The 13,809-nt window shown below is 49.0% G+C and overlaps 1 protein-coding gene across 4 annotated transcripts in view; it reads right to left on the bottom strand.

Annotated features, from left to right (window-relative positions):
- Positions 1-13,092, bottom strand: part of PARP12 (poly(ADP-ribose) polymerase family member 12) — a 41,524-nt gene extending 28,432 nt beyond the window's left edge. Inside the window, exons 1-4 of one of the 4 annotated variants that reach the window (XM_043463862.1) lie at positions 12,372-13,089; positions 8,312-8,447; positions 5,300-5,600; positions 1,065-1,163 (exon numbers count right to left, since the gene is read on the bottom strand). In XM_043463862.1, the coding sequence (XP_043319797.1) occupies positions 1,065-1,163; positions 5,300-5,600; positions 8,312-8,447; positions 12,372-12,700 (865 nt within the window). In that variant the 5' untranslated portion in view covers positions 12,701-13,089. Of the gene's footprint in view, positions 1-1,064; positions 1,164-5,299; positions 5,601-8,311; positions 8,448-11,565; positions 11,929-12,371 lie in introns of those variants that run through there. The other 3 variants (XM_043463861.1, XM_043463864.1, XM_043463863.1) reach the window with 3 other exon arrangements.
- Between the last annotated feature and the right edge of the window lie 717 nt (positions 13,093-13,809).

Raw genomic sequence — 13,809 nt, forward strand, 5'->3', positions numbered from 1 at the left:
ATACATACACACACACACGTGTGTGTGTGTGTGTGTGTGTGTGTGTGTGTGTGTGTATCTCACACATTGCCTGACCTAGTATTCCATTTCCAGGAATCTATCCATGGTAATATACATGTATACTCAGATGTTCAAGGAAAAATCAATCTAATCAAATACTACACAGTTGTTTTTAAAATCCAGGTAAATATACACATATGTACTAACATAGAAAAAACCACCAAGACATACCATTAGGTAAAAGAAGTAGGTTAAATTATGCATACCACATGTTCCCATCTGTTGAAAAATATGTAAAACAAATATGACCGGAGTCCCATGTTTACCTTTGGAAGGCTGAAGGAAGACTTCAGTCTTTACTCTGTACCATTTCACTCATTTACAAAGTGAAAGTATTCGTGAATTGCCCGGGTAGCTTTTTAAAGACTGAAAACAAAACAGGAAGTTTGGGTGTTTGGTTTTTTTCAAGAAGAGTCACCAAATTTGAGAAGGAATCATTCTTTAGTCAAAGCCCAGGATAGCAGCAAGAACAAAGATTTAGTAAAAGTACAGTCACAGACACACACACATACACACAAAACATTTGCTACATGTGATAAAAAAGAGAGTATTGAGAGAAACTCCGAACTTAAAACAAATTCTCATCCCCCAAGAGTGCACACAGGGGTCTCCTCCTGAGAAGAGGGTGTTCCTAGGTTCTGAGGCATCTCTGAGACTACGATCTCCTAGAAGGGAACTAGACTGGGCATCCGAGTGTTTCTGTGGGTTTGTGACCTCACACTAAGCTAACCAAGGGGCAACACCTGACATTCGTTTGTTGCATGAAACAAACAGTCCCCCAAACTCATCTACAGTTTGATTTTTAGAAACTCAAGTATTCAATAATTGTTACCACTCTCAACTCCCCCAAAAAATTACTGAAGTGCCACCAGCTTGCAGTTAAGAATGCCTGAACCTCTCTAGATGGGGGAGAGGACCTTGAGGGGTGACGTCACAGCAGAGCTCTGGGAACCAGGAGCAGCTGTCCCACCTGCAAGTGGACGAAGGGGTTTCCCCTGACTCACCTTGAAAGCTACAGCTCTTCCAGATATGGAACAAGCAGATCTGATCACTCTCCTCTTGGGTGGCAGTGTTTAGGGACACAGGACCTGTGTCTCTTCTTTCTACAAAGAAAGACCACAAAGATGTGTCACCAGTGCTTCTGATATGGGGCTGGAGTAGTTCAAGGTACAAAGAAGAGAGAACAGAATTCATTCATTCCTCTGCATGAGGCAAAAGTGGGCAAGGCAACCTCACAAAATCTTATAATGTTCTAGATGAAAGCCCCCTCAGACATACAGGTGGACCCTCTCTGCCTTTTAGGGAGGAATCCAGGAGCTCAAGGCCATATGACTGCTGCCAAATCCAGGATATCATGGTTGGGGGTGAGCTTTTTCTCAGCTCTGGCTGTGCACCCAATTTACTAGGAGACCTGTTTATAAACAGAAGTACCCAGCTCTCCCTCAGACTGACTCAATCAGAAGCTTTCAACAGTGGAACCTGGGACACTTTAATGGGGAGGGGTGGGGAACCACTAACCAACACATTTTCCTTCTGTATCTACGGCTGTGACTACCCCAGAGAGCAAGTGAAGGCTGCATTTTATAAACTAGATTTGATTCCAAAAGCAAATGAACTATGAGAATTGGGTTCCAATACCAAGAAAAAATAATTAATGGAAAGCCTACAATTCAAAAATGAAACCTAATTTAGGTTAATTATAACAATTTCCCAGGTGGCATAATGGTAAAGAATCCACCTGCCATTGCAAGGAGACACCAGTTTGATCCCTGGGATGGGAAATCCCCTGGGGTAGGAAATGGCAACTCACTCCAATATCCTTGCCTATAAAATTCCATGGACACAGGAGCCCAGCAGGCTCCAGTCCATGGGGTCACCAAAAGTCAGACACAACTGAACAACTGAGAATGCACACACACACAGACAGATTTTAATGTAACAGGAAGATGCACATGCTTTCAAAGTCTACCTTTACTAGAAGTGCTTCAATGAGCCATTACCTAATAATTACATTTGGGCATGCCTCAACTGCCACCATGTAAGCCTATAAAACTCATAAGCAAACGCTCCCTATTTAGCATCACCTATCATTTTGTTATTCATCTTCCCTTTTTGTTTTCCAGGCCCCTCAGACATCCACTGGAGAAGGCAATGGCACCCCACTCCAGTACTCTTGCCTGGAAAATCCCTGGTAGGCTGCAGTCCATGGAGTCGAAAAGAGTTGGACACGACTGAGCGACTTCACTTTCACTTTTCACTTTCATGCACTGGAGAAGGAAATGGCAACCCACTCCAGTGGGAGAATTCCAGGAACGGAGGAGCCTGGTGGGTTGCCACCTACGGGGTAGCACAGAGTTGGACAAGACTAAAGCGACTTAGCCAGCAAATCTGGAAAACTCAGCAGTGGCTACAGGACTGGAAAAAGTCCGTTTTCATTCCAATCCCAAAGAAAGGCAATTCCAAAGAATGCTCAAACTACCGCACAATTGCACTCATCTTACATGCTAGTAAAGTAATGCTCAAAATTCTCCAAGCCAGGCTTCAGCAATACGTGAACCGTGAACTTCCAGATGTTCAAGCTGGTTTTAGAAAAGGCAGAGGAACCAGAGATCAAATTGCCAACATCTGCTGGATCATCAGAAAAGCAAGAGAGTTCCAGAAAAACATCTATTTCTGCTTTATTGACTATGCCAAAGCCTTTGACTGTGTAGATCACAATAAACTGTGGAAAATTCTGAAAGAGATGGGAATACCAAACCACCTGACTTGCCTCTTGAGAAACCTGTATGCAGGTCAGGAAACAACAGTTAGAAGTGGATATGAAACAACAGACTGGTTCCAAACAGGAAAAGGAGTACGTCAAGGCTGTATGTTGTTACCCTGCTTATTTAACTCATATGCAGAGTACATCATGAGAAATGCTGGGCTAGAAGAAGCACAAGCTGGAATCAAGACTGCCGGGAGAAAGAGCAATAACCTCAGATTTGCAGATGACACCACCCTTACGGCAGAAAGTGAAGAGGAACTAAAAAGCCTCTTGATGAAAGTGAAAGAGGAGAGTGAAAAAGTTGACTTAAAGCTCAACATTCAGAAAACTAAGATCATGGCATCTGGTCCCATCACTTCATGGGAAACAGATGGGGAAACAGTGGAAACAGCGTCAGACGTTATTTTTTGGGGCTCCAAAATCACTGCAGATAGTGACTGCAGCCATGAAATTAAAAGACGATTACTCCTTGGAAGGAAAGTTATGACCAACCTAGACAGCATATTAAAAAGCAGAGACATTACTTTGTCAACAAAGGTCCGTCTAGTCAAGGCTATGGTTTTCCCAGTGGTCATGTATGGATGTGAGAGTTGGATTGTGAAGAAAGCTGAGCGCTGAAAAATTGATGCTTTTGAACTGTGGTGTTGGAGAAGACTCTTGAGAGTCCCTTGGACTGCAAGGAGATCCAACCAGTCCATCCTAAAGGAGATCAGTCCTGGGTGTTCATTGGAAGGACTGATGCTGAAGCTGAAACTCCAATACTTTGGCCATCTCATGTGAAGAGCTGACTCATTGGAAAAGACCCTGATGCTGGGAGGGATTGGGGGCAGGAGGAGAAGGGGATGACAGAGGATGAGATGGCTGGATGGCATCACCGACTCGATGGACATGAGTTTGAGTAAACTCCGGGAGTTGGTGATGGATAGGGAGGCCTGGTGTGCTGCAATTCATGGGGTCACAAAGAGTCGGACACAACTGAGTGACTGAACTGAACTGAAAGCGACTTAGCAGCAGCAGACATCCACAGGCTGGACCTTAAAGCTCACACCTGTGGCGCTTCAGAGGTTGCCTCCCACTCCCTCCAGGGGCAGGTATCCTTCCCTGCCTTTCTAACAAGACCATAATCCAACTGACACTCTTAACAATCTATTAAAGCAAAATTGTTTGCTTCTAGGCTTCCTACTGTTAGAAGAAACTAGCCAAAAGTAATTGAAGAAAATGTAAAGGAAACATACAGTGAGGACACCTTTCAAATATAAATCTCAGGTAAGTTTAGAGTGGTAAGTTAGTTTGCTGCTCATCCTGGCATTAATAATTTAGGAAGTGGTCTATTAAAAACCCTAGATTATCAGTACAGCTAACAAGTTGGGGGAGCCGTGTCTCAGAGACACCAAAGTAGAACCAAGGCCCAGGACACTGGCCAGTACACGGCAAGGACTCAAATTTGTTGAATGAGAAAATGGATTATCAGGATGGCCAGCCAGCAGCAGATAGTGTGAAATTCACAGGACACCAAGGCATCTTAGCCTCCCTGGTATTGAACCACGGTATTCACTTCCCACACTGTAACAGGTACTCAAGAAATGCTTACTGGGACTTCCCTGGTGGTCCAGTGGTTAAGAATTCACCTTGTAATGCAGGGGACAGGAGTTTGATCTCTGGTCAGGGAACTAAGAGTCCATGTGCAACAGAGCAACTATGCCCATGCAAGGCAATTAGAGAGTCTGTGCTCTGTGACAAAAGATCCTGTGTGATGCAATGAAGATCCCATGTGCCACAACTAAGACCCGACAGAGTCTAGTCACAAGCTTTATATAAAAAAAGAAACGCTTACTAAAGAAACAATCTCTGCTCAAAATTCCCCCATATGCCTGTCGCTAAGCATGACATTCCTGAAAAAATAAAAAGTATCCTGGCAGGTTCATCATTCAACAAAAGTCAGTGCCAACTGTGGCCCAGCAGGTACCACTTAGAGATGAGCACTGAACAAAGTAAATTTGCAATGATGAAAAGAAATTCCGTTCATGTCAAAAGAGAGCCAAAATTTAAAAAAATAGATAAAATGTGCCTCATGCACTCATTAAAAAAAAAAATTTAATAGAACATAACAGAACATAATGCAAAGGATGACCCCAGAATTGTAGAGCATGGCATTCTTAACTGTGGGGTCCTTCACAGGAAAACAAGCTCTTCAGGGTGGAAGAGGGAAGACTGGATAGGGAGAAGCAGCATCGCTCATCTCCATGCAGATCTCAGGCCCAGAGGGAATTCACCCACCGTCCACACCAACCCCGAATTTGTTTAGAATGTCTTGTTTGTTCACAGCTCTGATTTCAATTCATCTTCATAGCCCCCACTGGCTGGAAAGGGGTGGCCAACTCCCTTTTTCTCGGAGCAGCACAGACTTGCCCAAAGTCACACATTCCACTTGGCAGCCAGCTGGAATCCAGGAGCCCCAACCCAGAGCCTTACCGGAAGTCTCCTGTGACTTCGAGGGTGGAGGTGGCACCCGGATGGAAGCAGAGCTCTTACTCTTGATGTCATGAGCATTTCTGTAAATGGAAGGCAGCTTGCTCACCAGCTCCGGCCTCATGCCCAACTTCTCCAGTTTTTCCAGGTTCTCAGAATTAGAGAAGTCATGGGATCTCTTACAGCCAGTGCCAAACTTGCATTCACCCTGCGAAAAATACTGGCAGACATGGAGCTTGATACAGTGCTTTTTAAAGGAACAAGAGCCGTATGGTCCATCTCCTTTGTTGTAATGAAGGCAGATCTGTTAACGAAGAAGGAAAAAATACAGCAGCTTAGAAAGGCCTCACATGACACTACCTCCTTACTGAGCAGTCTCTGGTTAATTGATGCTCCTCCAGAGACCTAGCCAAGGCTGTGACCCCCTCGTGACATGGGTCACAAGCTCTGAGAACATCCCTCACTCTAGATGGACAACTGCTAGCACATGCCCTTGGTAAATGGGAACCAGGAGGACAGCAGACTGCCCAGAGCAAGCTTCTCTGGTTGGAAAAACACAAAACAAAACTTCCAGCTGATCAGAGTTGCTCCCTTCATGAGACATTTTAATGTAACTCACACAGGAGCATCCTAACAATCCCTGCATTCTACCGACTGCACCCCCCCCCCCCGATTCACCAATTCCCTCTAATCCAGGACCCAGCTTCTCCCAACTTTTTTTTTCTCCAATTCAAGGTCAAAGAGGCTCTGAGGGTTTCAAGAAGGCCAAACACAGCCCTTTCAAAATGAGACTCAGTGAAGTTAACAGGCTTGCTCTAAGTCACACAGCTATCTAGTACACCTGGCACAGGCGGTGTCTGCTGAACTGGGTTGTTGGTAAGGTGGGGCTTGAATTTCAATCAGCTGTTCCTTCTCCTCTACATTCCACATTCCTGGAGCTAGAGACCAGGTGGTCTCTCCAAGCCAGAGACCACCATGGGCCCACCCACTCAACTCACAGGCATTATATCAAACAGAGGGCTGCAGAGCCCAGACCTAGATCATCAGGGACCACCTTCTGGGGATGGAAGCCCCAGGGAGAAGATCAGCAACAGCTGAGCCCTAACCTTGATCCTGTCACTTACAAGCTGCCCGACCTTGAGCAGGCCACTCACCAGCTCTGAGATTCCGTTTCTTAACCCCCTAAATGGGACTAATGCTACCTACAAAGCTGGGCTATTGTGAGAATTAAATGAAAAATATACAAGTGACTAGAACCAGTGGGTGCTCAGTTCATGGGGGCGGCCCCTCAACGGTCACCTGATGATGAAGGGACTAGCCTGAGAGCAGCAGTCCTGAAGGAAAGCCGCACTGGATCCGAGCTTATAGCCACAGCCCGTGTGCTAGCACTGTGTCCTGAACCACCGCACACAGCCCAGGAGACAGACTGCACATTCCAGATGGATTACCTGCTGATTCACTACTCACACCACTAACAAGGTGATTGCTCCAAAAGTTAATGCCTACCCTCCCAATACAACCTCGATCCAACTTCCTCCTGTGACACAGGAGGCTGTGCAAATGAGCCTCCACCCACCTAGTTCTCTCTCTCCCTCCCACCCTAAATCCAGGTCATGCTGACGTACACATTGTGCCCTGACCAGGCAGGCTCTCTGCCTCCCTCTTCCCAGATCTTCATCCTCCACTCATCCTCCAGCACCCAGAGCAACCACTATCTGCTCCAGGACTCCTTCCCTGGTGCCCAAACTGTGCCCCTGAGACCAGAGCACCAACTCCAACTAAAGCACTGACAATCCCACTAAAGCACTGACAACCAACAGCACCTTGCTATCAACCGCCAACTCGTCCCACCCAGTAGCTGTGCCCCGCCTGGAAGAGCAGAAGGGGTTTCTCATCTCCTTAATTCCAGTGCCTCACCTGTAGTGGATACCCAATAAAGGTTAACTGAATTAAATTGATACTAACTTTCAAAAAGCAAAGAAAAACAGTTAATACCTATTATGTGCCAGTCATTTGCTCTATAGCATCTTTCTCAAATAAGTGATTTCAACTGAATAATAATTCATTAAAATATAAATGTTTTGTTGTTAAATGTCATTAAAATATATCCATCTCATCGCTGTCACCTCATCCAAGAAGCAGGGCCAGAACAGCCCGCAGAACCCATGCTGGCCAGAGAATGACCGCTCAGATCTGCCGCAAAGCACAGCCAACACTCGGCCTGGCTGCTGCCCTCCGCACACAGAGGTCCCGCCCTCAGAGGCAGGCCGTTCTGGGGAGACACCGATGTCGCCAACAGGGACTTCAGCTGAGAACTTTGTGCAGGCTGGGCAGAAGCTTTTGGGGAACTGTGCGCAGTCGGGGTTCTTTCCGACCCAGTCTCCTTTCCTTCCCCTCTCCTGCCACAGATTTCAGGGCACCATCACCACATGGAGGCTCCCCCACCTTCCTCTGCTCCCCTGAAATAAATCTCTCCCACTTCCAATCCCGTCTTGGTGTCCACTTCTCTTAGGACTCGAACTCATCCACGACCACTGCAGGGAGCTTCAAAACAAGTGGTCTCTGTCTGAAGTGCAGTATGAGAATTCACAATGACCCAAGTTAGAAAACTTCCCCACAGACCTCCAAAGCCCAGTGGTACCTGCATTTTTTTCTAAGTCCAGCTAGACAGGGAGGGGCTGGCTGGAATCCCAAACCCCCCCTAAGCTCTGTGTAACCACTGACTGCAATCATTGGCCAAACAAGCTCCCCCAACCTCACAGAAGCCCTGTAAAGGAAATACCAGCCCAACTGACATAGAAGGAAAGGAGGCTTCAAGAAGTGGCAAGGTTGGTGCAAGGTCACGAGTCTAAAAATCAGCAGAGCCGGGAATCCAGTCCAAGGCTTCTGACAGACAGACCTCAGTGATCACTGTGGGGCCCCTGGAGTCTCTTCTGCCATAGTGTTTCCCTGTCTTCCAACCTCCTGGCCTCTTCCTCATCACTTACCCTCAGGCCCACCCCTCCTGGCACTCACCTCTGGCAAGAGCAAGGGGTCGTTCTGAAACAGGAGCATGCAGAGCTCACCATAGTTGAGGTGGTCCACGCCATGTGTTTTCAGCACGCTCACGTTGTGATTGGACTTCAAGTTGTGACCGTTCCTACATTCCTTCCTGCAAAGGAACAGGGCTAAGGTCACAGCTGAAATGTCTCCCCCCAAACTCTTGTGCTGAAGTCTTAACCCCCAGTACTTCAGAAGTAGTTGGAGTCTTTCAAAAAAGTGACTAAGTTAAAAAAAAAAATGAAGTCACTGCAGGGGGTGGGGGGCACAAGGGGCAGGCTAATCCAATCTGGCTGGTGTCTTTATTAAAACAGGCGGGGGGATTAGGACACAGAGGGAAGACAATGTGAAGATACAAGGAGAAAATGGCATCTACAAGCCAAGGAGAGATGCCTCAGAATATGTTGACACCTTGACAGTTCTAGCCTCCAAAACTGTGAAAAAATAAGTTTCTTAAGCTACCCTGTCTGTGGAACCTTATTAACGGCAGCCTGAGCAAACTGAAACGACTGGTAAAATCAATCCTTAAGATAATTTTTCAGGAACAGTTCCTGACATTGTTTAGAAGCATCAGAGAAAACCTGCATGTCCATGAAAAATCATAGTGCTTATTTGCAAAGGAACAGATGGTGCCTTGTGAGTTCCAGGCCCAGGGAAGCACCTCTCAGCAGGTATTTAATGAGACTTACAGGGCCATTCCCCGAACAGTCAGTGTGCCAGTCACTGAGCACTTACTGGCATTTAACATTGGCTGAATAAATGAGTGTGGATGGCTTATGACTACAAGTGTGTATACATACACAGACACACACAAACACACCACTGAGGCCCAGCCCTTTTTTCTGCTCCCTTCTTCCATTCTTTTGATCAACAATTGCTTCTTGAAAACTATGAGCCAAGAACTGGCACTATGCCCCCAAAGATCCAAAGATAAGCCTTCAAATGATCACCTGGGTCAACAGAACCCAGCAGAGTCAGGTAAATCACATCTGCTTGACTCAGACACTGCCATACTTATGATAAGCATCTCAAAAGAAAACTGAACCACTGACCTACTCCCCAAACCCATACCTCCCCTGGGCTCCCCCAACACAATAAAGAGCAACTTCCCTCTTCCACTGCACAGGCCAAAAACCATGGAGTCATCCAACCCCCCTCCTCTCTAGTGGATACACAAGACATTGAGATGACTCTAAAAGGTGGGAAGCACAAGGTCAGCTGTACTCAGGATCCATCATCACACAGAGCGGCACCTGAGCCTGACAGGAGTGGAGAAGCAATCAGGGAGGGTGCCTGAATGGTATAAAGTCTGAGCCTGATACTAAGGATTAAGGAGCCAGGCGCGGAGAGCAGGAAAGACCATTCTAGGCAGAAAAGTGAAAGTGTTAGTTGCTCAGTAGTATCTGACTCTTTGTGATCCCATGGACTGCAGCCTGCCAGTCTCTTCTGTCTATGGAATTCTCTAGGCAAGAATACTGGAGTGGGTAGCCATTCCTTTCTCCAGGGTATCTTCCTGACCCAGGGATCGAACCCAGGTCTCCTGCACTGCAGGCGGATTCTTTAAGATCTGAGGCACCAGGGAAGTCCCATTCTAGGCAGAGGGGCTTCATAATTACAATGATCATCATGATGATGATGGCTATTAAAAGGGCATTTACCACAAACCAGGGTTTGCCTAAATGTTTTGTGAATTAACTCATAGTGTCCTCAACAAGCCTGTAAGATTGGTAATACCATCCCATTTTGGAGATAAGAGAACTGAGGCTCAGATAAAAACTAATTTGTCCAAGATCACTCAGCTGGCAAGGAGCAGAGCCAAGGCAGACTTGTCTTGGGGCTGGGTTCTTGACCACTTGCTCACTGTCCCCTAAGCAAAGGATGGAATCAGGGACCTGGGACCCTGTCCAGAGGTCACCAACAAAAGCAGCAGTGATGATCTATGTCTGCGACAGCTGATCCTGCAGTTGAGGAGGACAGATAGCTTCGCAGGGAAAGCACAGAACATACAGCTGACCACACCCACTCTCCCTTATGTAATCCGGAAACAGTCAAAGAAGGAAGGTTCAAGGGACTGTCCTGTGTAAACCACAAAGAAGACAGAAAAAAAACAAAAGAACTCAGGATCATCCAGGCCAATAAATACTAGATTTCCAAGACAAAATCTGACCCCAATTTTGGGAATTAGCCTATCTAAAAATAGCAGGTCTGCTATCTTTATTTTACCAACTATAGACATTAACAAGACCCACTAGTGACCTCTGTCATTAGATCCCTCCATCTACCACCTACTGTATCTACCTTCCTCTCTGCATGCTGCTCCTCCTTCCACCCTGAGATGCTGCCTCTCCACCAGCCTCTGAAGGCTCAATTGCCCTGGTGCTCCACCCTCAGCTTCCACCTCAGATCAGACCCTCTTGCTGCTGCAGCCACAGTAAACGCTGCTCCCAAACTCCCAAAACCTGCATCTCTACGTCCTGGCAATCCTCCCAAGTTTCAGATCTTCAAAACAAAACCCTCTCCCACTCTCTGTCAACAGTAAGAAAGAAGTCATCTCCAAGTGAACGAACGATAACAAGGAAAAATGAGTGATCAACTCTTGAATACTGTCACCCTCCTCTTACCAACTCTCCCAAATTTCTCACACATACATCCGTTCCTCATAAGGCCTTATCTGGGTCTTGAAATACTCGAATCTAAGGATTTCTGGACAGCTGCTTCTCAGGGACATTTTCCAACTCCCTCTGCATCCAGGTAGAGACATCCTGTGGTGTTTGGGTCATGGACAGAAAAATAGCTACCATTCCAGAACTGGCCCATAAAAATCTCCAACTAGCCCTCTACTATCCATCTTCTCTACCTGCTCCTTGGAACCTGATACCCAGATGGCCTTAAGAGTCATGGGTTGAAGAGGACAGAGTCTAGGTCTGCCAGCCCGGGTCCCTAAACGACTATATGGATCAAGGTCCATACTTCACGCTGTTAAATCTCACAATTAGACCTGATGTGAGCATGAAGGTCTACCCTGTTGCGGCAGAAAAAAGAAAAATAACTAAAATTCTTCCAGATGACTGGACTAGCTTCCAAACGGAATCATCATATCCTCCTCTAAATGAGCATGCGTACCACTATCTAAGCTAGCTTCCTACAATGCACACCTGATGGCTGCCCTCTCCTGCTACTTGACGGGCCCCCATTACCTTCAGGGTAGGTCCAAATTCTTTAGCATTTACCTCATGAATCTACTCCACCAATCTGAGCACCTGCCAGGTGCAGAGCACAGAGCTGAGGGCCGGGAGAGGCCAGCCAGGACGAAGACGGAGGGGGTCTCTGTCCTCCTGAGTTTACATTCTACTGAAACAGTGGGGAGGCCATGATGGGCGCTATGAGAAAAGTAAACAGAACGTGACGGAGAAGAAAAGGGCTCCAAAGGAAAGAGATGCCTGAGTCGAGTCCTGAAGGATACTAGGCAAACCAGGGAAGGCGGTCCAGGAGAGCAGAGGTCACCCGATGAGCAAAGGCTGGAGCTGTGCCCGGACCGGAAGGGCACCCTGAGGAGCCCAGGATGGAGGGCCGGCGGGGACTCGTTCCGTTCCCTCAGGGGCACTGGGGGCCAGGGTTAGAAGCTTGCATTGTATTCCAAATACAACGGAAGCCGCCGGCGTCTAGTCAGCAGGTGAAGAGAGGGTTTCAAAAGATGCCTTCCGTGGCGAGGCACAGAGAGCTGAGCGGCCCACAGAGCGGGCTCTGGGCACCCGGGGCCGTGAGCCCACCCCCAGCCCGGTTCGGCCATTCCCAGGCTGTCCCTCCCCGTGCTGGGCTCTCGGTCCCTCCCCCAGGCCACCGCTCGACGCGGAGCCCCACGCCCAGTTCCACATATTCAGAAAGCGCTCAATATACGTTCGCTGAAGAGGGAGGAGGAGGAAGGGGGGAACAAGCCAAGGAACAGCCACCTCATAGTCTCTCCCCCAAATTGACGAAGGGCGGGGAGCGAAGAAGACGCCCTCCCCGCCGTCGGGCTCCCGGCGCGGCGCCTTACCCGTCCCTGAGGAACTTGCACTTGCCGTAGAACAAGAACTTGCAGAGGTGCAGCTGCGCGCACAGCCCCGCGCAGCCTGGCTTCGGGCCCAGATGGGCGCCGCATAGCCGCAGCGGCGACACGGCCAGCACCACGCGCTCGACGGCCGCCGCGCCCGCCCCGGCCGCCCGCCGCGCCACCACGAAGCGCCCGCGCTCCCGCAGCAGCCGGTCCAGCACATCGCTGCCGACGCCCGGCCGCACGCAGCGCCGTAGCTCCTCCAGCTCCAAGGCGCCCCCGGCCGCGCACAGCACCTGGGTCACCTCACGGAGGAGGGCGGCCGGCGCCATGGTCGTGGGGCCCGCGACTGAAGGGGCGCAGGCGGCTCCTGCGGGGAGGAGACTGCGGCCGAAAACGAAACTGAAAGCTCCCACCGGCCGGGGGAAAACAAAACCCGGCGGCCTCGCCACGCCTCCGGCTCCTCAGCTGAGCGAAGCTCGGCGCCTTCCGGCACCGGGCCCCTCAGCTGTGCGCGCCCACCCCGTCGGAAGCCCTCAGGAGCTTCTTCAGCGCCCGGGGGACTCGCCGAAGAGTCCCCTCAGAGTGCTGACAGGAAGAGTCGACCCAGGCGAGGGGTCGCGCTTGGCGTTCTGGTAGCGCCTTCGCCGGGACGAGGGGGGTGGGGCCGCCCGGGAGCGCGCGCCGCCCGCTTTTGAGTCCGGGCGTCGGGAAATAGTGCGGCAGGCGGACCGCGCACCTTTGCGCCGGGCGCTGGGAGGAGCGGCTTGGGACGCGCACTTGCGAACCGCTAGGCGGCGTCGCGCGAGTCAAACGCTAGATGCTAAGGGAAACCGGGAAGACGCGCTGGGGCCGCCTCAGGTGGAAGCAATCACACAGAGTCGCAAAGCCGGCCTCAGTTTTACTTTCTCTGCGCAGGCTGTGAATCCCTTGTTTTAAACGTGAAAATCCCTTCTTTTCAAACGAAAAGCCATTTCTCCCCGCGCCTGCTGAATGGACTGTATTAAAGGCCATGGGGGCACAGGAACACCTCACGGGCGTGGCTGGCTGACATGTGACGTGTTAGAGCCCTTTGGGAAAGTAATCCCGGAACAGTTACTACAGTGTTTAATGTGCGTGATCTTTGACCTAGCCATTTTTCTGAGAATCTTCTAGAAGTAAAAGGAAAGGTAGATAAGGTACGTACAGAAGCACTTGTGTGGAGGAAGTAGGGTGATGGGAGCAATGCGGTTGATCGTTATCCAGACTGGGAGACAGCTCTAACCAGCGTGCGTTAACTCTCTGCCTGTTGACCTGGAAAGACATCTATGATGTGAAGTGAAAAAAGAAAGCTGTATAAAAATGTCTAAATCGGTAGCAAGAAGCGAATCCCATGTGTGTGTGTATGAATGTGGTGGAGTATTTTTTAACGGGCAGAGAAAGCTGAGGCAGGACCAGGGCT

The sequence above is a fragment of the Cervus canadensis genome, chromosome 3 (assembly GCF_019320065.1).
Source record: "Cervus canadensis isolate Bull #8, Minnesota chromosome 3, ASM1932006v1, whole genome shotgun sequence".
NCBI lineage: Eukaryota > Metazoa > Chordata > Mammalia > Artiodactyla > Cervidae > Cervus > Cervus canadensis.